This window comes from Equus caballus, chromosome 22, assembly GCF_041296265.1.
Source record: "Equus caballus isolate H_3958 breed thoroughbred chromosome 22, TB-T2T, whole genome shotgun sequence".
In the NCBI taxonomy this organism is placed as follows: Eukaryota; Metazoa; Chordata; class Mammalia; order Perissodactyla; family Equidae; genus Equus; species Equus caballus.
The window spans coordinates 29,041,663-29,065,631 of NC_091705.1; the positions used below are offsets into that span (position 1 = coordinate 29,041,663).

The window sequence follows — 23,969 nt, forward strand, 5'->3', positions numbered from 1 at the left end:
GATCATTAAGATTTCCCTTTTTTTAAATTACAGATATGCTCCAGTGAACATTCTTTAAATATCTCCTTGTGCATATGTCCGAAAATTTCTCTAATGTGTATATACCTAGGAGTCGAACTGCTGGGATAGCTGTAGAATATATGCATCTTCAGTGTTATTAGGCATCACCAGTTAGCTCTACTCATTTATGTCCCTATCAGCAGATTTTAACAATTTCTGTTTCTCCACATCCTCACCAACACATGGTATTGCCAGATTTTTATTTTTTCATTTTTGCCAGTCTGATGACAGTCTCCTTGTTTTTATGTGCATTTCCCTGATTTCTGTTGAGGTTGAGTCCCTTTTTATACGCTTATGGACTGCTCAGTATTTTTTCTTTTGTGAGCATAATTGTGATTATACCCCTTGTCAAAAGCTGATTTTAGATAATTCTAAAAGTCTGTTGTGTATACATAGGACTTTGCAGTTAGCAATCATTAAGAGGAATTGAATCCTAGGCCCTGGTTTCTTTTCAAAGTGCTCTATCTTCATCTTATTTGATCTTACTCTCCCTTATCTTACTAAAGATTTACTAAAGACAGTCCTCTGAGGTAGCAGAGCCAGGACAGAGCATTTTTATAAATGCAGTGCTGGTAAGTCCGATGACCTATCTAAGGTCATGTGACTCTTAAGTGATTGACCAGAATCCAGATTTTTCTAATATTAGTCTGCTGCGCTTTGCATTGTACTATGTTACTTCTTTTAGATCAGTGCAATTCTGTTGTTACTCTTGTTGGATTGATGTCTGATATTCCCTCTAGCACCTAGTAGAGTGACATTCAGGTTCTATTAGCTCTGTAAACTCTTCCTGAGTGAATGAATGAATGATAATGGTTCTGGTGGAGCTGACAAAACGTTCATAATAAGTCTTCTAAAATGGAGGTAGTTTACCTTCCAGTGGTTTTACAAGTATCTACTTCTGTTAGCCTTGATAAATAAAGAAACCGAATCAACATTCAGCTTTCTGATGCAGCTGCAGAGTTAATCAGAGAAGATGTCAAGGTAAATCATGGACGCTAAAGTATAGTTGGTACTTCTGAAAAAGAACTCTACACACCCTTTGGAGATGAGATGAATATGTATTCAGACTTTAACAAGGAGTAAGAATTTTTTTGGTAGGAAAAATTGATTAAGTGGAGTCTTCATAACTAGTGATTTAAATCATAAATCACATCCATGTTATTTGTCAGCCAATCAAATTACAGACCATAAGTGAGACTGCTGGTGATTTTAATTTTTGATACATTGATTTTTTTTGTCCTCTTATTGTGGACATTGATAAAACCCACATTCTTCAGTAATTACCCTGGTCTCAGTACCTATAAATTTTTTTTATTGGGAGTTAAATAAATGAGGGTTCTGCTTTATATTTGCAATAACTTTTCTTTGAGATTTTGAGGCTTTTTTGGTGCCTGTTTTCCTTCCAGAAAAAGAGGTAGTAATTGCCATGATTCATTGATTTATTTTTTTTTTAAACCTTGGGTCTTACAAAGGCATAATATATAATTATATATGAATATGTGGAATTTTCCCTCAGATGTTTCTTAAAAATACCATGATACTCCCTTACATTGGTATAAACTTTATAGTTTACATAGGGCCCCTTTGTAAGTGTTTCAGTCATCACAAGAACTCTTTGAGGTGGGTAGAATTTTCTGTCTCTGACGACTTTGATCCCTAGTTATGAACTGTGGCTGATGGTAGTTGAAGCATTAGAGATTGTGAGCTTTTTCAGTGCTGGTGCCTTAAGCAAACTTGCAAGGGAGCCCTGATGTTAACTTTGGCAGGCTTCATGCCTGCAAATATTGATTGAGCCAGAAGTCCTCGTTGTAAAATGTCACCAGTGAATGTGCAGCCAGCAAAGGCAAGGGAAAACTCATTTCTGCAGCTCATCTGTAACTTCTGGGTCAGACCACTCACTGCCATCTGGTAAAAATGAGTGTTTGAAAACTCCCTTTTATTCTGACAAAATGTAATCAGGTAAGGTTAACAGCAGATGATTTCTGAGCATTTCAAATCCGTCTTCAAGCTTGAGTTTGTGACATTCCATATGTCTAATTATCTTAAGAGATATCAGAAAGGTTTAAAATCATGAAATCCCAAAATAATGGTAGGAAGGAATTCAGTAATATGTATACCTCCCTTTTCCCCCTCTGTTGCATGCACCCCTCCCCCATATTGAAAGTGTTTAATTCTGAAAAAGAAATAGGGTTATTGTCTTGAAATAATGTAAAGATTTTTTTTTTTTGAATGTGAGAGTGAGACTAAACCTGTTTTATATCATTTAAGGAGAAAGATTAGGGACCAGGGGAGAAAAGTGTAAGTTGAAAGGTTTCTTCTCAACTTAATAAACTCTGTAAGTGATCCAAAGATGGAGGGGCCACAATTTAGGGGAGGAGGTAAGTTTCTGGTCACTGGAAATGTTAGGAAAACCCCAGCCAAGGCCTAGCAGAGATATTTTAAAGAGTATTCAAACCTCAGATGACTAGATTAGATCAAAGGTTCCTAAAGTCTGGACTATCTCTAGTGCCTCAGAATTATTGCAAAAGGTTGTGGGTTCAGGTATACACAAGCATTTTCTGTAGAATGAATCTCAATCAAAATCTCTCTCAAAATCCATCTCTATATCTTAAAATATGGGAGTTAAAAACACAAATTCAGTGAAAAATATTACCAAGTAGAGAGCAATGTATTTGTTTGTCATTGTGTGTTTTCTCAATCATTGGATACTAAAAAGTGCAGCTGGGAGTGGGGTCTGTCAAACATTTTGACATTAAAAAAGGGATCCTTGGGGCTGGCCCGGTGGTGTAGTGGTTTAGTTTGTGTGCTCCGCTCCCAGGGCCTGAGGTTCACAGGTTTGATCCCCAGTGCAGACCTACACACCACTTATCAAGCCATGCTGTGGTGGCATCCCACGTACAAAATAGAGGAAGATTGGCACAGATGTTAGCTCAGGGCCAGTTTTCCTCACCAGAAGAAAAAGGGATCCTCATTTTAAAACCTGTCCAGGGGCTGGCCCTGTGGCTGAGTGATTAAGTTCCCACTCTCTGCTTCGGCGGCCTGGGGTTTTGCTGGTTTGGATCCTGGGTGTGGACCTAGCACCACGGGTCAGGCCATGCTGAGGCAGCGTCCCACATAGCAGAACTAGAAAGACCTGCAACTAGAATACACAACTCTGTACTGGGGGGCTTCAGGGAGAAGAAGAAGAAGAAAAGAAAAGTTGGCAATAGATGTTAGCTCAGGTGCCAGTCTTTTTATTTTTTAATTTTTTAATTTTTCCTTTTTCTCCCCAAAGCCCCCCATACATAGTTGTGTATTTTAGTTGTGGGTCCTTCTAGTTGTGGCATGTGGACGCTGCCTCAGCATGGCTTGACGAGCAGTGCCATGTCCGCGCCCAGCATCCAAACTGGTGGAACCCAGGGCTGCCGAAGCGGAGCACGGGAGCTTAACCACAGAGCCATGAGGCCAGCCCCAAAGAGATCTTCCTTATTCCTTTTTTTTTCAATTCTTCTCCCCAAAGCCCCCCAGTACATAGTTGTAGATTCTAGTTGTGAGTGCCTCTGGTTGTGCTATGTGGGACACCACCTCAATGTTGCCTGATGAGTGGTGCCATGTCCGTGCCCAGGATCCAAACTGGTGAAACCCTGGGCAGCCGAAGCCTGGCACGTGAACTTAACCACTCAGCCATGGGGCCGGCCCCTTATTCAATCTTAAAAAAAAAACGCCAAAAAAAAAAACCTTTTCCAACTTCGAGGTTCTTTGATTTTGAATCAGGTATGTCAAAGAGAGGTGGAAAGCAACATGTGTTGTCTTATACGGGCCAAACTGTCCTCAACACTTTAGAAACATTGGCTTTTATGTGCATATATGTATATGTGTATATGTACATACATGTATAAATGTCTCTGTGAAAGTAGTTATTGTTCCCAGTCTATAGATTAAGAAAACTCACGAGTAGAGAGGGTAACTTATTTTCCAGGGCTGCTAAGTAGAGGGACCAGGATTTGAATTTAGGAAAATCTGACCCCAAAACTCATCTTCCATGTATGCTATCCCCGTTGCAAACAGGTTAGGAACCACTAGGGTGTATGGTGAAGAAGGAAGAGCGCTGTATTGAGAGTTGGAGGCCTTGTGTTTGTTGCCCACCACAGACAAGTTGCTTAAACCCCTGGGCTCAGATTTCCCTATTTCTACAGAGAGAGGGGTAAACTAGATTCTCTCTTTCAGCTCAAATTTCTTTGTGTTCGCCATTGTTTTATATTTAGGAAACAGCACTTCCTGCCCTCATTTGGAAGACCCTTTTCTGAAGTTATCTGAGCTTCTTGGTGCTGGATGAAGAATTCCTGGTTTATTAGAAGGTTATAGCAGATTTCCTTTGACTTTTTCCATTTGCTTAATAGAATTGAACATATTTTTTCTTCCATTGGCATGAAAGTACATTTTATGAAAATTATTCCCTTTCTTAGCCAAGTAACTTGGAATATTGAGCTATATTTAGGCATTCGCCCCACAATACATATCTACACTGTTATATCCTGGTACAGATGTGCTCTTCACACTAATAATTGCACTGTGTGTTTTCATAATTTATCATAATGATCCCATTATTGCTTATTATAGAAGTCCCCTTTCTTCCTCCCCACCCCCAAGTCTAATTGAGGTCGAGACAGACCATAAATACGTTAATATAGATTGCATGCTCAGAGGAAATGGAGTTGGTTTCATAGTGGAGTTTCAATTTAGGATTCGTTCTGGTGATGTAGCCTCTTCCTATGGTACATTACTTTGAGCCCAATATAACTGCATGTTCCCACAGCCCCTCATTATAGCTACAGCTTCTCACTGCTTTTTAATTAAAAAAAAAAAAGAAGAGAGGGAGAGAGGGAAAATGAAACCTAAAGCTTAGGTTGGATATTGTCTGGGTACGCAGGGAGTATCCTAGGCAGATTGCTTATTTAATTTTTTAACTCTTTCAAAGCTTTCGTGGAGATGTCTTGATTTCTGTTTCCAGGGGGATGGAGATATATGTATCCATCCAATTATATATATATAATTTCACACATACGCGTGCCTGCACACACAATAAGCTTCAAGAGTTTTGGAAAGTAAAAGCACCTTATTTATATAATTGTGAAGCTTACTATAAACTTTGAGTAAGTGGGAATCTTTTCTGTATCCTAGAAAGGCAACCAGCTGTGTGCTTAGATGGTGGCAAATGCCGAGTGAGCATTTATACTGCTCATCACCTATTGGGAGTAAGGCAGGAAATGTGGAAGATTGTAAAAATCTTTAAAGGCTGATCTTCTGGTACATCAGAAGTTAAGAGTTAATCATTTTTTCTCTAGTCCTGTGGGCAGCAGAAGCAGAGAAATGACTTTATTAAGAACAGTTTCTTTTGTCATTCCTTCATCTTGAGGGATTCCAAGCACTTTTCAGATACTACAACAAATTAATCTCCAAAGATGACGGGTAAGAATGGCTTAATCCTCTTGGGATTGGTGGTGTAAGACACAAGGAGAGTTTGCGCCTGAGCTGTTGGCCTCTCTGTAGGCTGTGAGAGTTATTCTTTTTCTGGATCCAGAGCTCTTTGGCTCTTCTGTACCGAAATCAGTTTGACAGCTCCAAGCTTCTTCCCCAGTTACATATGCTTGCTTTGTTTTGTATAACCAATCACTCTTGCAGTGGTGAATATTGGTAAATATAATCTTGAAGTTAATTTCTGGGTCAGGGTGTTGTTAACTTCACAGTTTTTATTGGGGACCTTTCACTAACAGGACTTCAGCTTTATGAGTCCATATTTCGTTCAGTGTTGCTGGAAAGACAATTCCATTTTGCCTTTATCAAGGAACAGGAACCCTCAGATGAAAATCCCCTGGACCTGTGCTGTCCAGTATAGTAGCCACTAGCTTCATATGGCTGTTGGGCATGTGAAATGGAGCTAGGTCTGTGTTGAGAGACATCATAAGTGCAAAATACCTGTACTAAATTACAAAGACGTAGTGTGGAAAAAAAAGAATGTAAAATATCGTATTAGTAATTTTTTATATTGATTACATGTTGAAATGATGCTATTTTGGATATATTGGATTAAATGAAATATATTCTTAAAATTAATTTCACCTGTTTCTTTTTACTTTTTAAAATGTGACTACTAAAAAATTTAAAATTATGTCTATGGGTTGCATTAATATTTTGATTGGACAGTTTTGTCCTAGACTGTTAAGCCCATTGGTAGCAAAGTAGTCTTTGTCTTATTCACACTTATGTCCCCTGTCCCTAGCACCAATGTGTTATACGTAACTGGTACTTAATAAATATTTGTTAAGTAAATGAATCCTCACTGTTATTTGGAGTGGTCAGATTTCGGAAATGAGTAGAAACATCTCTATTTGGAGTGTTAGGATCTGAAAAAGAGACAATTGAGGGTTGAGAAGAAATGAAAGAAAAGAAGTTCTTAAAATTTTGCCTTGGGAGAGAAAAATGCTGCAGTAAAGTATATCAGTGCTTTTGAACGGCTTACCCATCTGTTGGAGAGGGAGGTGGGAGCTGTTGTTGGAGAAGGAGCCATGTCAGAGCATCTTAATGGGTTCTGCTATGCTCTGCCACAGAGTTGTCATGAGGGGACTAAAGCTGGATACCCTGTGTCAGGGGGAAGAGAGTTGGAGAAACAGCTGGTGAACCTAGAGGTTGCTCTTTTAGAGATGTTGTATTTAGACCGTTCGTAAAGATTAACAAAGCTATTCCTGTCTGGAGACTCCATACTGGCCCTTTCCATTCCTACATCCTCATTTAGAGACATCATCCTAATGGAAACCTGGGACTGCTGCTAGGCCAGCTGATTACTGGAGGACTCCTCAAGCCTTGGTATTGTTTAATAAATTATTTGTTGAAGGAGTGGTTTAACAAATATTATTTTAACTTTGCCAAAGTCTTGTATGACTTATATTTATGGGTATATATTCTTGCCTGAAGTCCCTCAGATCTGTCCTCTTAGGATTCTGGAATCCTGGTAGATTAGCAAACTTCCCAGAGGTCAGGTGCAGCTTTTAGAAGGCACCAGGTTGTCTTTGTAAGAGGTCATTAAAGGATCTCGGGCATCCTGTCTCCCTACTTGGAAAATAGCGCTGTTAACCACCTTTCTGCTCCAGAGACGGGGTGAAGATGAAGAGCTTTAAGTTCTGCAGAAGGAAATTGCTATTTCAATGGAAATTGTTAGAGGTAAAAATGAGTCTCCTCCCCGACCTCTGAAGTGTTCATTTTAAAGAAGTGGATTGGAAGATGCGTTTAAGAGAGACATTGCCGGTGTTCTTCTATCTTGCGTTTCTTAACTGAGGTACTGTTTAGCTTTCTCCTTGTAATTGTGGTCCACTGCTTTTTCTCTCTGCCCTCAGAGAGAAACAATCCAGAAGTCTCCTTTCCATGGAGAACTGTGGCGCTCGCTCGTGCTTTGGCTCCTCGTGCTTTGGCTCGCCTGGGTAGTAAGCTCACGCTAATCAGAATCACAGCAGGGCTTGTTTGATGAGCCCGAAAGAATTAGTGCTCCTGGGGGCTGAAGTTCCTTACCTGCTGGGGAGCTGCGGATTTATAGTTTGAAGCCTGCCCTCCTTCAGGATCCAGCTACCTTTCCTTCCCCTTCTCACATGAAAACCATACCTCCTTTTTCTTGTAGTCCGTGCTTACTGGCATGTTGATTTCTTTTATTTTTTTAGATATAGACCAGTAATGATTACAATAGGTTTTTGTAATTTTCTTGTTTATGGAAATAGAGTGTGATCATATGAAATTATAATCTATCCCAGGGTGGCTAGGAACACAGTGAAAAATAGCAGGTGGTACCCTAGAAACCAAATTGTCTGATGTGAGTTTTCTAAGCAGTGTCACATGCTTAGACTTACTGAAGCACCTGGTATGTGGAACCAGCAGGGTACATGAGTTGAGAAAGGAATGACTTTGCACCACTGGGATAGTGGAGTTCAGTAACAGTGTGGGGTATAAGTCGCAAGGTGAGATAGTAGAAATAGAAATTAGTATAATAGAAACCTGTCTGTTATCACCAAACAACTTAGCCGGCTGGCGGTGAATGTGACATTTTCTTCTGTTTAGTAGTAACATACCATGTCGCACCTACCACACTGTTGGTGTGTGCAGTTGTTATAACAGATAAAGAAAAGCTCATTGAAGAGCCTAACACAGATGTTTTGTGATGGGGAAGACATAATCATGTGGATTACCTTATATAATTTCATATATTTGTTTATTGCTGTTATAGTTGAGAGTTATTTCACTAATGTTTGCAACCTTTTGGTACAAACTTCCAGTTATAGGATGAATAAGTTCTGGGACCTTGCAGTGTCAGAGGCACAATGAGGTCCTGACAGTATGGTGGAAAGAGCCCTGGACTAGGAGTCAGGAAGTGCTCATTCTGTTTTCAGTGCTGCTGCTGGTTATTTGACCTCTGGGCCTTACTCTGCTCTTCTGTAAAGTAGGAATTGGGAGTGCAGTAGATCCTTGGAAGTTACATATGTAATAGTCTCCGTTTGAACTACTTGTGAGTGACTGTAATCTTTCTTAGACATGAATTAAAACCACATGCTAAGGGATTGGTGTTGGGGCTTGTATCCTAACTAGTAACTTCCACCTAACCCAATGTCCCCATCTCAAAGTGGCTTTGTTCCCTGTGATTTCTGTATACACAGGAGCTTTTGTGAAGTGATAAAACGTTGCATGTTGAAAAAATTCTGTAAAAAAAAGCCAACTACCTTAGAGGTGACTTTAATCATATTTTTATAGAATCATTAAAGGTCTGAAACATAACCACTTAGAACTTCACTCCATTTTGTGGGAGAAATTGTGTGGCGCTTTCCAGTTGGGGAATTCCTGAAAGCTTTTAGAATATTTGCTATGTGTGCCCTTCTACATCTTTTCCAGCTCTAAAATCCTGTGTTTGTTTTTTTCTCTTTCTCAGCCCAACAGGGGCACGAAACGTCCCCGGGATGATGAAGAGGAAGAGCTGAAAATGCGTCGGAAACAAGCTGGTACTCGAGAACGTGGCCGCTATCGGGAAGAGGAAATGACTGCTGTGGTAGAAGAAGCAGATGATGACAAAAAAAGGCTTCTTCAGATTATTGACAGAGAGGGTGAGGAGGAAGAGGAGGAGGTAAGGTGTAGAGGTTGGTTGGGAGCTAAGTTGGCTGGCCCTGCCATAGTATCTGTAGAGTGTAATTTTGGGCCAAATTTCTCTGACTTCCCAGCAGAATCTGTAAAATGGGGTTAAGGATACTTACTTCACAGTGTTGATGTGAAGGTTAAGTGGGATAATGGAGTTGGGAAAGCGTTTTGGAAAGTGTAAAGAACATTACTGATAAGAGTTTGACAATTATTCTGAATTATGTGTTATAATTGAGGCCCAAGCACTGGACTGTGGGGCTATTGATATTGACTGAGGAGGGTCAGGGCGGCTTCCTGGACCGTACTGAGGACAGAGAAAGCCCTCCCATCTTTGCATATATTCAGTAGTCTGAAAGAGGAGTAGAATTTTATCAAACAAGTGGAAGAAGGGCTTTTCAGGCAGTTGAAATGGCAATGCATTTGTAGTTCAAACAGAGAATATTACATATGTAACTTCCAAGGGTCTACTGCACTCCCAATTCCTACTTTACAGAAGAGTAGAGTAAGGCCCAGCAAAGCAACAGAGGTAGAGAAGTTCAAGGGGGAGCTCAGGGATTAGGTGTTTAGGTGACGTAAAACACAGTTTAGGGAAAGAAATCCTTAAGTGTCTTTCTGTTTGCTGTTCCTTAAGATGTCTTAGGGCCTTTGCACTCCTTCCTGCCTCTGGATATTTTTACTTCTGTGCCATCTGCTGGAATGTTCTTCATCCTGTAATGCTTTCATGGCTGGTTTCTTCTCATTCAGGTCTCAGTTCAGATGTCTCCTCCTCAGAAAAGTCTTTCCTATCTCTGAGGTAGCCCTGTAAGTCATTTTCTCACCCTCTTATCACTTATTCTGTATATTGTCATCACAGCACTTATCATGATCTGAAATGCTTGTTTCTTTATTCTGCTCATTTCTTTTCCTCTCCCCAACCTCCTGTGAAAACAGGGTCTGGCTCTGTTTTGTTCACAGCTGTATCTCTAGCACGCAGAGCAATGCCTGGCTCTTGGTAGGCCCTTAATAAATATTTATTGAATGAATAAATGAATGAAGCTGAAAAGAGTAGAAGTAAAATATCAGCGATTAAAAATAAAATGACCTTACCTTTTTGTCTTTTTAAATCCTTAAGTGTTAACTTGTATGTTATTTCTCTGTGGCATTTTGTTCAATGTGAAATATGGAAATAGATTCTTAAAAGCCAGCTGCTTTTTGCTTCCCTCAAAGACATGCGAAGTTTGGATTTAAAAAATGAAGTTGGAGCATGACTCTGAGAAGAAAAAAAATTGATTCACATTCCAAAAATGTCTTTACTGTGTTATGACAATAAGTCTCTCCTCATTAGGATTTGTACCAGTGCTAATTTGGGGGTCTGTTCCTAAAAGATGGTGACACTTTGGAAATCTATGGTGGAAGACAGTCCTGAATTTCCTCTCTGAGGGCAGCAGCCCTGCCAGGCTTGGACGAACTGTGTGCAGCACGACCTCCCTCTCTCCCTCCCTCCGTCCTCACTAGCTTCTGCTCAGTCTGTTAGCCCTGCAGCAGCATTTAATTGGCAGGTGTAAGTCCCATGTAGGGCAAGGCTGGTACTGGAGGGTTAGGATAGTAGCTGTCATGGGTAAGTGGTTTCTAGCCCGGGAGACAGTTCTAGGCTGGGAGACCAGCCCTTCTGTTAAGGGACAGGGAAAAAGAGATCACTTTGTAAAAATGACACATGGAAGGCTACAGGTCCAGGAGTTATTTTCTCACTGCCACCAAAGTCCCATTTGATGAAAAACAAGTGATGTTTGCCCCTGTGAAGTCACGTGAACTTGTAAAATATTATTGTCCTTTTTGTGCTACATCACCAGCATTTATCTTTCTGAAATCTCCCTCTGGTTTCTGACGTTGAGCTATTAGAGATACTGCTGTGGCCGATGACTAAGACTGATAATTCAGTTTTCCGTCAGTGCTGGAGAGAAATTAAAGGAAGGAAAGCCAAACCCTGGAGAAGCTAAGACTTGGGGAATCCTGTGAGAGCTGTATTAACACTAATAAGGTTTTTTCTGCAGCGTGGGTGAGATGTTAGCTGGAGGAAAGAAAAGCAGTGGATATTGAGGTTGCTTGAAAGTGATTTAACCCTTTCCTAGAAATTTAGATTATTTTAGTTAAATCCTGGTGGTACATTGGGTACATCGTGCCTATTGCAAATAGTAAAAATAACAGCTTACAGTAATATAGTGTCATATAGTTTATAGTAAGCAATTTTATGTACCTCATCTCTTTAGGTCATCTCTATGATCTTGAGAGATACGGGTAATATTTTCACCCTCCCTCCCTCCCTGCCTTCCTTCCTTCCTTCAACAGATCTTCACTGGATGCCTGCTGTGTGCCAGGCACTATAATAGGCACTGGAGACTCAATAGTGAACAAGTAGACATGGGCCACCAACAGGGATATTTGTCCTGGTTTGGGGTTGGAGAGATTATCTGGGCCAGCCAGATCCTGGTAGACCTTCCTTATATAGGTCATGTGAAGGATTTAGGATTTCATTCTAAATGCCAAATGGATGAATTCAGGAAAGACTTACGTGGTAGAATCAATTGGACTTGATGAGGGTTTGAGGATTGTTTTCAGCAAAGTAACGTTGCCGTGTGGCTAGTAAATGGTGAAGCTAGACTCTGAGTCCCAGCTGAGCCAGGACACTGACGTTGGTTTTTACCGTGTCAGGGAACCTCTCTTTAAGCTGTGGACAATGGGGAAGGGGTGGGGTCCAGCAGAGTACCTCAGGGTCCAGGAGTCATTGATACAATCTAAGGAATGTGTTATGCTCAAGATCAATTTATAGGTATCTCATTTAAAACCCAGTATATGAATATCGAAATTTAATAAAATAATAGCTAACATTTTTGAGTACTTAACAAAATTATGGGTTGATTCAGTGCTTTCCAAAACGATCTATTTCAGGTTCTCTTCATAGCAGTTTCTTTATTGCTTTTAGGTGTGAGTTATGGTTAATAACCACAAGGCTATGACACTGGGAGTTGGGAGAGGGTTAGAGAGGCAGAATGCACTGCGGCACATTACTTTAACCTAGAGAATAAACTGAGGAGAAAACATTTCTGAAATTTTAGCGTAGATTTTTTGGAGGAAAATGATTCAGCTTTCAAAAATTCCTTTTATTTACCTTTGTAGGTATTATTCCAGTGCAGGAAGTAAGAAAATTCTGTATGGTCTACTAGTTTTTTTTGCTTTCTCTCAGCGAGGTTACTGAATTCTTGATGCTATACTGGGATTCCAAGTATCTGTCTGATCCCCCTCTCGGCAACTAGTAAGGAGCAGGTACAGTAATGTGTAAGAAACACAGAGCCGTGACTGTTGCTAATTAACAGCCGTTCTTATCTCATGGGCTGTTCAGAAATAGGCAGTAAGTTGGATTTGGCCTGGACCATAGTTTGCTGACCCCTGGTGTAGGGAAATAATTGAGGACCACTGTCACTAACTCAGTGTTTGGCCTTAAACCAGTTCTTTTAAACGTCTGAGTGCTGTCTTACCTGTATGACAAAGGACCAGGACAAGATAAATATTAAGTGATATTTATTTAATAGTGTTGCTTGCTTCATGCCATATAGTATGCTCAAGAAATATTTGTTGAATGAGCGAGTCTTTTAACACCTTAAATTGAACTTCCTGTGCCAAATGTGGGACACACAGAGTGATGCAAAGTAGGATGTGATATAGACGCTTACCCTCATTCTAGTGGGCAAGATAAAAGTTTGTCCTGTACATTCAACCCAGAAAGGGGAGTGGCAGAATGGCATGTAAGAGCCATGGGGAAGAAGTAGTGATTAGTGAATAAGAAATCCGTTTGGGTGAAATTGTTGCATTTGTCCCTTTGTACCAGGAGGAACCATTGGATGAAAGCTCGGTGAAGAAAATGATCCTTACATTTGAGAAAAGATCATATAAGAACCAAGAGTTGCGGATCAAGTTTCCAGACAATCCCGAGAAGTAAGGCTCTGTTTTACTGATACCCTTTCTCCTCTGAGGTGTTTTATTTGCTATTTTTGTTTTGTTTTTTGTTTGTTTTGTCTGCTTTGGTTTTTGTGATTTGGATCAGGGGTCCCAGGATAACCGACTTTCTAGTGGGAAATCACTAGAAGGGCTCACAGTACTCAGAGGCGAGTAGTACTCAAGGGTACCTAACAGGATCAGCATGGGGAAAAGATACGTCAGGCAGAGTCTGGAGAAATTTATGTATAGGCTTCCTATGTGTTCTCTCTCCTACTGGGAGGGGTCAGGCAGACATGCTCCTTTCACCAGCAGTGAAATAATAACACATGTGCAGTGTTTCTGTTCAGGGAAGTCCGTTTGAGACTCCATGTCCAGGAGATTTATTGAGGACAGGTCATGTAGGCATTCTCTGCCAGCAACGACTACCAAAATTCCAGACTCCCAGAAGGAAAGCAGGTGTTCAGTGCCACAGGTGGGCAAAACAACCTTATCACTTAAGGAACATTTCAAAAGCCAAGTTCCCGGATGCCAGCCTAGGATCAGGCCCTGCTAAAGATCAGGCCTGTTATGTTAACTCTTTTCTATATTATTATTCTCAAGGCCCAAAGAAAACTGACCATGGCTGCCATTGCTGATAGCTTTACTGTTGGGAAAGTGCCAAATGCTTTGGGGTTAGACAAATACGGGTATGACTCCCACATGACCTTGAGTAAGTCACTTCTCCTTTCTTTGCTTCAGGTATCTTATCTGTATGGAGAAATAATACCTCCCTCACAGGGTTGTTGTGAAGATTAGATCAGAGTAGTGGGAAGTGTTTAGTTAGCACCTGGCACATAGTAAGTGCTCATGAAATGATAGTTAGTATCGCTGTTCCTACACCAGCTCCTCGGTGTACTGGAAAGTGCTGTAGTGAGGAATCTGGTATCTTTCAGTCAGTCTTGAATCCTCACTAAAAGGATTTTCATATTTATACAGATTTTACTGTTCTAAATCTCTTTCTCCCTCCTGTCTTTCTCCCTCCCAGGACATACACTTTTAATGAATCTTAATATACCCAAGACCATCAGGCAATTAAGAGTTGAATAGTACAGTCTTTGCACTCAAGTTTATAGGTTACCAGGAAGACTGACTATAAATGCACAGTAGAAGGAAAAAAATATACCTTGAAAGAGATACAAGCAGAGTGCTGTGTGAGCATAGAGGAAAAAGCAGTGAATACCAAGATGGGGGCTGTTAAGGGCTTCACAGAGGAGGTGGTATTTGAGCTGAGCCTTGAAGAATGATTTTGATCTTCTTTTTTTTTTTTTTGAGGAAGATTAGCCCTGAGCTAACATCTGCTGCCAATCCTCCTCTTTTTTCTTTTCTTTCTTTCTTTCTTTCTTTTTTTTTTTTTTTTTTTTGCTGAGGAAGACTGGCCCTGAGCTAACATCTGTGCCCATCTTCCTCTACTTTATATGTAGGACACCTACCACAGCATGGCTTGCCAAGCAGTGCCATGTCTGCACCTGGGATCCGAACTGGCAAACCCTGGGCCACTGAAGCAGAACGTGCACACTTACCTGGTGCACCACAGGGCCGGCCCCATGATTTTGATCTTAATAGGCAGAAAAAAAACATGGAAGGGCATGCCAGGCAGTGTGACTACCATGAACGAAGGCACAGAGGTCTCAGAGGGCAAGTCATCGTGGCAACCTGTTAAAGCTGATGGGGTCCACTATGTTTTCTCTGCTGTGGAAGAGGAGGTAGAAGAGAACCTGTTACTGGACCTATGGCCACATCCCTCTTTGACAGGAGGAGTAGCTAGATCGGAGCTCAGCTTTCCCAACACCAGAGTCCTATGTGGTTTTGTGCTGACCTCCATCATACGGTAGCACTTGTCATAGTGCACTGTGTGTGTGTGTTTGATTACACAGTTACACATGAATAGCTTGTCATTGTAAAAAATACCAACAGTGTGTAAGTAGAGTAAAAAATGAAAGTTCTCCTGCGCTGCGCTGGCTCCTTTCCATTCCCCTGTCTTAGAGATGGCCCCTGTGAACGCTTGTGTTAGTATCCTTTTAGACTGTTTTCTGTACACTTATTTAAATATATGTGTAAATTCGCAGATATTTTCCTACCTAAATTATAGTGTACATATTGTGCACCTTGAGTTTTTGGGTCACATAACATAACATCTTTCCATGTTAGTACACACATATTTACCTTGTGTTTTGTGACTGGTGCATAATGTTTCATGGCTTGGAGACTGGGAGTTATCTGTCATTTTGCTGTTGATGGACATTTGGTTGTTTTGAATGTTGGCTTTGTAACAGCGCTGCAGTGAGCCTCCGTGTGCGTGTCTTCATGTACATGTGTTTACATGTGTTTCTGCGGGATAGGCACTTAAATGTTGAGTTCCCGGATTGAAGGCTGTGTGCTTTTTAAACTTTGAGAACTACTGCCCAATTCCCCACTGTACTCTTTAATTCTCCCCCTAGCAGGTCTCTTTCCCTGTGTTCTTGCCCATAATTAATGTGATCAGTCTTTAACATCTTTGCCATTTGTTTTATTGTTATTTCTTTCCTCAGTGGTCTTTCTGCATTAGATTCTGTGTCCTTTTAGGAGGTGGACTGTGTCTTGTTTGTCTCTGTTTGTAGTACCTAGCACAGTACCTGCCATACTATAGGTGCTCAGTAAACAGGAGAGATCTTATATAATTGATGTCACTTTATTACATCCCCATTGCTCGGAACCTAAGGGTGCATAATGAGGAAGCTGTACCGTAGGCTGGTAACACTGGAAATTTAAGAAATCCGGTTTACTTCTTGGAATGCCAGTATTGCGTTTGCCCACTTGGTAGGTATACTTCTGTCAGTTTGGAGCAGTGAGTTTCTGCAGGTTGTGTTCACCATCCACATCTTAGGTACCACAGGTGCTCTAGTGTTAAAATTCATAAAGTGGTTTTAAGAAAATTTATTTCATTTAAAAAAATCAACAGTGTTTTCCATTCAGACAAAATTTTATGTACTATTTTAGTTTTTAAATATGAACATTTGAAAGTTGAAATTATGTATAAAGAACATTTTTTTCATGGCCAAAAGCAGTTAGGAAGCTACATTGTCTTTTAACCTTGAGTTCTTGAATTCTTACTGGTGCAGTGTCTTTTATAATTCTCTAGACCAGCGAGGTGCAATTAAGATGAAAATTGCTAGAGTGGATTTGAATGAAACTTTCTGGTTGAGATCAGAAACATTCAAATTTATTTTCCCGTATATGCAATTGTCATTTTGATTGCATACCAAAAAATGCCTCTCTTCATTTGCCTACATTTCAGATTCAATTGACAATTCTCCATATGCAGCCTCTACTTTGAACTGTGTGATCTTTCTCTCAAATATCACATTGAGTAGAGTGTGCTGTTTCCCTAGTAAGTCCTTTAGTAGGAGTTCTCTTCATTTTTGCAGGGGCAGAATTATTTAGTGGTTCTCAAACTTTTTAATCTCAGGACTCCTTTCCACCCTTAAATAATTAAGGACCTTAAAGTGCTTATCTTAGAAAATTCTAGAATACATAAGCACATATTTCATTAGCCATCAGGGCAATGATATCATCACATGGTGTATAGCCTTCTGGAAAACTCTGTACACTCCTAAGAGAATGAGAGTGAAAAAGGCAAATAATGTTTTGGAATTATTATAAAAATAGTTTTGCTCTTATAGACCCCTGAAAGGATCTCCAGCCACCTCCTACCCCCACCTAGGGGTCCTGGGTGGAAGAAGCATCATGTTCTCTGTGCATTGATAGCTGGTTTGTGATTGCAGGAGCACTCATCGGTTTCTGTTGTTTTTCTGGTATTTCTGAACTTTGCTGGTCGTTTGCAAATTTCACTCTTGTGGTTGAAGGAGAACATCCTGCTGGTCTGAAGTAAATGCACATGGGCAGGCCAGTAGAAGATTCTCTGTTATACCAGATGGAATCGATGACCTCATGTCAGCTTGGGTTACTCTTTCAATATCTTGCTCTATTGCTTTCCCATTGACCTCTTAACTTGATCCTTTCCCCCAGCTGTGAGTCATCTGTTGCTGAAGGTGTGCCTAACCCCTGGGCAGCCCTCTGCAAATATTGTAGTGTGTGCTTTAAATGAGTAGGCTTGTACTTTGTCAGCAAAAAGAGAAGAAAATTTTCTTTGTTGTACCATAGCAAACTTGAGCTTACCTGGATTCTGTGAGCGCACTATGTGCCAACAATTGTTAGGCACTTTATATTTATCATCTCTTAATCCTCACTATAAGGAAGCTGAGGTTTAGAGATAGGTTGGTTGGTACTCTCTGTCTCCCTTGACCACGTTGGGGCTCCGTGCTCTGTGTTCCAGTGGCAGTTCTCTTGGGCAACACCAGGCATCCTTATGGCTAATTGTATGTAAAGGATTGTTTATATTTGTGCTAGGCTAGGAGCTCCATGAGGACAGCAACTGGGATTTTTTTGTTATCTGTTATAGCCTCAGCACCTAGCACAGTAACTGGCACCCAGTGTGTACCCGATAAATACTTGTTGACACACTGCTCATGGTTACGCAGCCAGTACATAGTGTGGCTGGGAGTGTGACTCAGGTCAATCTCATTCTGAAGTCTGGGCATTTTCCACTATATCTCGTTACTCGTGTAACATTGGACCACAGTGATATTTTTATGATGTTTCTCTGCTCACAGGTGACTTTCTTATTTTGATAATTTTCTGACTTTCTAATCTAAAAAACATTGAGTTAACATTGCATATTTGAAAGAATTTCAAAGTTGGAAGGGACGGAAAGCTACAGTCCATTCTTCATTCTAATTCTTGATTTTTTTTTTGATATCACCCTTTATTAGTTAGGATCTCCCAGCGACAAGGGTCTAACTTTCCAAAGAAACCTATTTCGTTATTTGGGAGCTCTGTTAAGATTTCAACTCAGAATGAAAAAGAATTTCAACAAATTCTCATTTGAGAGGTATCTAGACTTCTTGTAATCTCAGTTGCTTCCCCAAATTAGTTTCTATGTCCCTCCTAAAGTATGGTTCCCAAAACAGATGTCACAAACTTTTAGGGTCATCTAATCAAAATGATGACTCTATATTGTCTTCTTTAAGCATCCTGAAACCTCAGCAGCGTTTGTGGCAGCTGCTTTCCTCTGCTCCTTCATTGGGCAGGCATCTGCTGAATTTCTACAGTGGACCAGGGAGTGTGCCTGGGGCTGAGTGTCCAGAGACGAGTGAGAGGTAGTCTCTGTCCTTAGAGATTTGCTGAGCCTGTTAGGTTCAACGATTCTATGGATCTGCTGCCCCCTGGACTATCTGAATTTTCCTACCAGCCCTTCCAAATCATGATTCTGATTTAGCTTCTACACTTCAGGTGATAGAGAACTAGTGATCTAAAAAGGTAACCTATTTGTAAGCACAGTGGAAGGAATCTTTAAAAAAGTGATATGGGGGAGAATCCTGACAAAAATAATTTTGAAATTTACTTTGAATAATAAGCAGATGAGAATAGACAGGGAAGCATTGAAAAAGAAGATTAACAAGGGGGTGTTTTGCAATAGCAGACTAACAATATGGAAGTGTGGTCCTGGCTCAGGAATTTGCAGACAAATCAATGAAATGGAGTGAAAAGCCCATAAACAGATTATAGAGTACACATTAAATTTAGTGTATGGTAGAGGTGGCATTTCTTCAAACCTGTGGAAAAAAGGATAGACGATAGTAGTGGGGCATTTGGCCAAACATTTGCAGAAAGTAAAGTTAGATCTTTGCCATATATCATACACTAGAATAAATTTCAGATTTATTTACTCCTAAACATTTAAATTTGTATAAACATAAAAGTACACCATAAAATGTATCTGATCTTAGCATAGAAAAACCTTGCTTAGGATACATGTAAAATAAAGTTCATAAAGGCAAAGATTTGATTACTTAAACCTTTAAAAACCTTTGTGTCAGAACACACAATGTACGAATTAAAGGGCAAATATTTTTCTCTGGTTTATTTTTTTTGCAACATATGACAGATTAATTTCCTTAATAAATAGAGTGTTTATAAATCAGTAAATAAGATGAGCACCCTGATATAAAAATGGGCAAAGAAGAAATACAAATAGCTAGTAAACATTAACAAGATTTTAACCATCTTAGTATCAGAAATGCAAAATAAAAAGTTATATCTCCCATCTCAAATTGGAGCAGACTTTAAGTAGGTAATGCTGTTTTTGAAGAGGGTGAGGGGAAACAGGCTCTTCATACACCATTGATACCTTTCTGGCAGGATCTATCAAAATCTGTTAAGTTATGTGTACTCTCTGATTTGGCACTTTCCTTCCTGGGAACTTATGCTAACACAGTAATTATGAATACATGTGTCTTAGTGTCATTTGTCATAAGGGAAAAAATTGGAAACCATCTGAATGTCTGACAAAGGGGGATTGGTAAAATAAATTATGGTACGTCTACACAAGGAAATACCATGTAGCTTTTAAAAATGTATTATTTGGAACAGGCATTTCAGATAGGCTTAATCTCCTACACTTGCTGTGTGAGTGATTGGAGGTCTCTTCTTGGAACCTTGTGTAGAGAAGGATTCTGAAGCTGCGTGTGGGCTCAATGAAGGATTTTGCCACGGGAGAAGGAGGAGGACTGACAGCAGTGTGAGATACTGGCTTTTCCTATTGTAGAAGAATGTTTAACCATCAGGGAAATTGTTCAACCTGTGTTCACAACAGCATCAAAAATTGAATATAGACCTGTATCCTTTGTAGGCTACTTTTGTGGGGAAAAAGGCTATGAGTTGAGAAAAATGACTTAAACATACCAGAGTATTATCAATGGTTGTTTCTGATTAATAAGACTATGGGTGATTTCTGTTTACTTTTTGAAGGCTTGTCCTTCATTTCCCAGTTTTCTACAAAAATTGGTATTATATAATCAGAAAAAATATATATAAATGTTATTATTAAAAATACTAATGGGAGAAAACAATAGTAAGAGATGTTGTCTAAAATATGGGCATGTTTTAAACAATTAGTCTCCAGATTTTGTTCCTTACAGAATCCAGATTTCTGGAGAGCTGGAATGTGCCCAACCCCTCCACGTCTGGATGAATCCTACATGACTTCAAGAGCCCCTGCTTATGTTTTTTTTTCCTTTGGGGCCTCAATTCAGTTAAGCAGGCCTTAACTGATTTATGGGGATAAATAGAGAAGGTAATCCCTGTCTTTAAGATGCTTACATTCTAGAAGGGAAGATAGACGTAATAACATAATAGTAGTAGTGGTAGCGGTAGTAGAAGAAATGAGAGCAAACATATAGTGCTTTTTATTTGCCAGGTGTTTTTTAAGTGCTTTTTATGTATTTATTCATTTACTCCTTACAGTAGCCTTATGAGATGGGTAATTACTATCCCATTTACAGATGAAGAAACTCAAGCATAGAGAGGCTAAGTAGCTAAGTCAGTTTCAAACCCAGGCAGTCTGGCCCCAGAGTCTGTCTAACCACTGCTTCCTCTCAGTCACTCTCTCAGGTATTGTTCAGTTGCTTTACATGGGTTAGCTCATTTCCTTCTCAGAACAAGCCTTCCTGTCTCGTTCATCAGAGGCTTAGTGGACATTTCTTATATGTTAACCCTTGGGGGAGGGTGTGCAGAGGTGAATGCAAAGCAGTTCTCTTCTTAGTGCCTGGGTGTAGGTTTGTTGAAAGGCTCTGGTGTGGAAATGTGAGTGAAGTAATATCATACCATATAAGGAATGATGGTGATTACAGGATGCTGGAGACTAGAGCTGCTTTACTTTGGGATCTGCCTCCTAATCAGCTCACTGGAAAAGGTGTAGAGGAGGGGCGGGTATTTGGATGGCATAGCATCTCCGTATCTTCCTTTGGGTAAGGGGAATAATTGGCCCTTGATCTGAAGTGGCAAGTAAGAGAAACCCGTTTTGGATTAGTAGGATAACTATGTTCAGGGCAACAGAGTGAATAGCCACACCAAGGGGTCATGGTAGCTAATCCGTAGGACTGTTGGGCAGATGGTTTAATGCTGCAGAATGCTTTAGGAGCCTCCAGAAGGCAACTTGTGACTGCACGAGTAAGGGGAACCCTGTCATGAGATCTGAATTCAAGATTGATTTTTGTAGTGAGGAAATTGATTTCCCAAGGAAGTTGTGTGACAGTGTGATGTTCGGATGAGTGTACTTCTTAGTTGGTCTGTTGTAGACACTTTGACAGATTGTCTCTCTGTCTGGATTCTGTTGCTGTTTGCTCCTCAATGCTGATAGTACCCCTTTCCTTTCAATGATGCTGTCTTGTTTCCCCTCCTCTAGGTTTATGGAATCTGAGCTGGACCTAAATGACATCATTCAGGAGATGCATGTGGTGGCCACCATGCCAGACCTGTACCACCTTCTGGTGGAGCTGAATGCTGTGCAGTCTCTTCTTGGGTTGCTTGGACACGATAATACAGATATCCTTTCAGGTCTATCCTTAGAAGGAAGGCTGACATGGTGGGGAAATGCTGTTTACTCTCTTCTCCTTTCTGTCTCTGCTGATGTCTGCTGTCATGTCTGGTGTTCTATTTCCATTCTAATTATCTCCCATCTTGAAACACATGCTGCTCTTTACTCATTTGAAAATCTGTTTTTTATCTATTAACAAATCTTGAGCAATCCTTAATTGTCCTGTTTTCTCTTATTAGTACTGGAATTCATCATGATGTATCTGTTCATACATTAACAGCATTAATTTTTCAGGATCTTGATTTGGAGGCCCATTTTAGAGGTAAGGCCAGACATGATTTGAATCCGGTGATCTAGACATCATTCTGCTAACACCTGGCCCAGTGGAGTTGAGATTAGAAGAAGCAGTGAATCATGGTAGAAAGCACATTGGAATGTCCAGGAAGACAGGAATTTTAATCTGTTTTGTCCACTGCTATATTCCCATTTCTTTAAAAAAGGCTAGGTGCACAATAACATTTTAATATTTGTTGAATGAGTATTAGACCTAAACAGATGATCTAGGTTTGACAGCCAGCTTCATTTCTTGTGTGAAATTTAGTGCCCCCCCCCCCCCAGCCCTTAGTATTCTCATTTGCAAAAGTATAGAGAATAACTTTTGCCTTTCAGTGTTAAGAGGATTAAAGGAGATTGTTGAAGTGCTAAGCAGTTTTTGATATATAGTAGGCACGTAGTAAATGTTACTTTTAACTGAGTCTGAATCATGACTTCCAAAACCATTTTATACTTTGTCTTTGCTGTCATATGTGCAACAGCTTCAGTGCAAGAGGTTTTTGATGTGCCTGTGGTCGAGGTTATGTTCGTTAGGGCAAATTCTCTTCCAATAGTTGTTCTGTTTGAATCCAGATTTCCGAAGGAAAGAGACAAATGTAGTTAGTCTGCATGAGTGATATTCATGGGGAATCTGCTGCTGCTTCATGTTATTTTCATCTGTCTGGTAATCTCTCTCCTGAGACCATGTCTGACTAGGTTCTTTCCTGCCTAATAATTCTCATAGAAGTAAATCAGTGAATACTTTTAATGCATGCTTCTTGAAGGGTGATCTTAAGCCATTTCTGATACTTTATGTAATGTTAGACAGTGTCAAGAATCGCTCTGTCAGTCCCCAGACTGATGAGTGTGCTCCCCAGCATTTACTGCAGAGTTCTGGGTTGTACAAGAACCGTAGTCAGTTAACTTGTTTGTGGGTGAGCTCGGTATAGGCACTCATGAATTCATTCAGTAGACATACTTTGAGCACTTATTGTGTACCAGGCACTGTGCTAGACCCTGAGGAACCGTAGACTCTACTGGATGCTCAAGCAGTGTCAGTCAGTACACCTATGTGGGGTGTCTACCATATGATTAGCCCTATTCGAGGTACTACTGTTCCTCACAAAGTTAGTAACCAAAAGTTCTGGTTGTGACATCACATTTAAGTTCACCTACAGAATGATAGATTTTCAGAATCCTAACAGACCTTAGGGATGGCTTAGCCCAAGACTCATTTATTTATTTAGTGCTAATTCTGAGGTCCACATGTTGGACAGCTAACTGTTGAGGTTGAGGCTGGCACTCCAGGCCTCTGATTTCCAGTTCAGTGTTCCTTCTAGTGCATCTTGAGTTTTTTCCTATAGGATTTACTCCATCCCTGACAGAGTTGCATAGTCACTTGTTACCTTGTGCATTAATCCAGGAATCACCTGTTTTGTTTCTGGAAACAAAGCTCTCATTGTTTTTTCCATTCCTGCTAACTCAAAATAATAGTAGCAGCTTTCCAAAGACACTGACATTCTGCTGATTCACCAGGCTGGTTCCTGCTGGGGAGAAGACTGACACAAGAAGTGCTGTTTGGCGTCGGCATACTTGGGGCAGGCAAGGGCACAGATGTTCCAAGTTGTTAAATTCTGGTCTTTAAAAAGGAAAAAAACAAGTCCGCTTATAATAACTTTTTCAGACTGCCATTTCCCTCCTGTTTCCTGAGAGCTAAACTGGTTTTTTCCCCTCTTGTATGCCAGCTTTCACCCTACTGTCCTAATGATATTTTTTAAAATCTGATTTTTAATTGTGCCCTACGTCAAATTTAAAGTGCATTTGAAATTTTTTTAATTACCTAATTTTAATTAGATGCAGCAGTTAGGGTAAATGTCATCCTCCTTGAAGTACAATTTTCTTGAAAGTGGTTTCAGGGAAGGGTAGGCCTTCTTGACTCGCATCTAACCTATCCTCTGTCGGTTGGAATGTTGGTCTCCCCGCAGCATTGCACTCTGCTGCTTGTCTTATCTGTGATCTATAATGG

At 40.2% G+C, this 23,969-nt stretch overlaps 1 protein-coding gene across 3 annotated transcripts in view; it reads left to right on the forward strand.

The window, feature by feature from the left end:
* Positions 1-23,969, forward strand: part of CTNNBL1 (catenin beta like 1) — a 163,411-nt gene that overhangs the window by 21,322 nt on the left and 118,120 nt on the right. For all 3 annotated transcript variants that reach the window (XM_005604625.4, XM_070247722.1, XM_023626540.2), the window contains exons 2-4: positions 9,005-9,196; positions 13,070-13,176; positions 21,500-21,639. In XM_005604625.4, the coding sequence (XP_005604682.1) occupies positions 9,005-9,196; positions 13,070-13,176; positions 21,500-21,639 (439 nt within the window). The remainder of the gene's footprint in view (positions 1-9,004; positions 9,197-13,069; positions 13,177-21,499; positions 21,640-23,969) is intronic.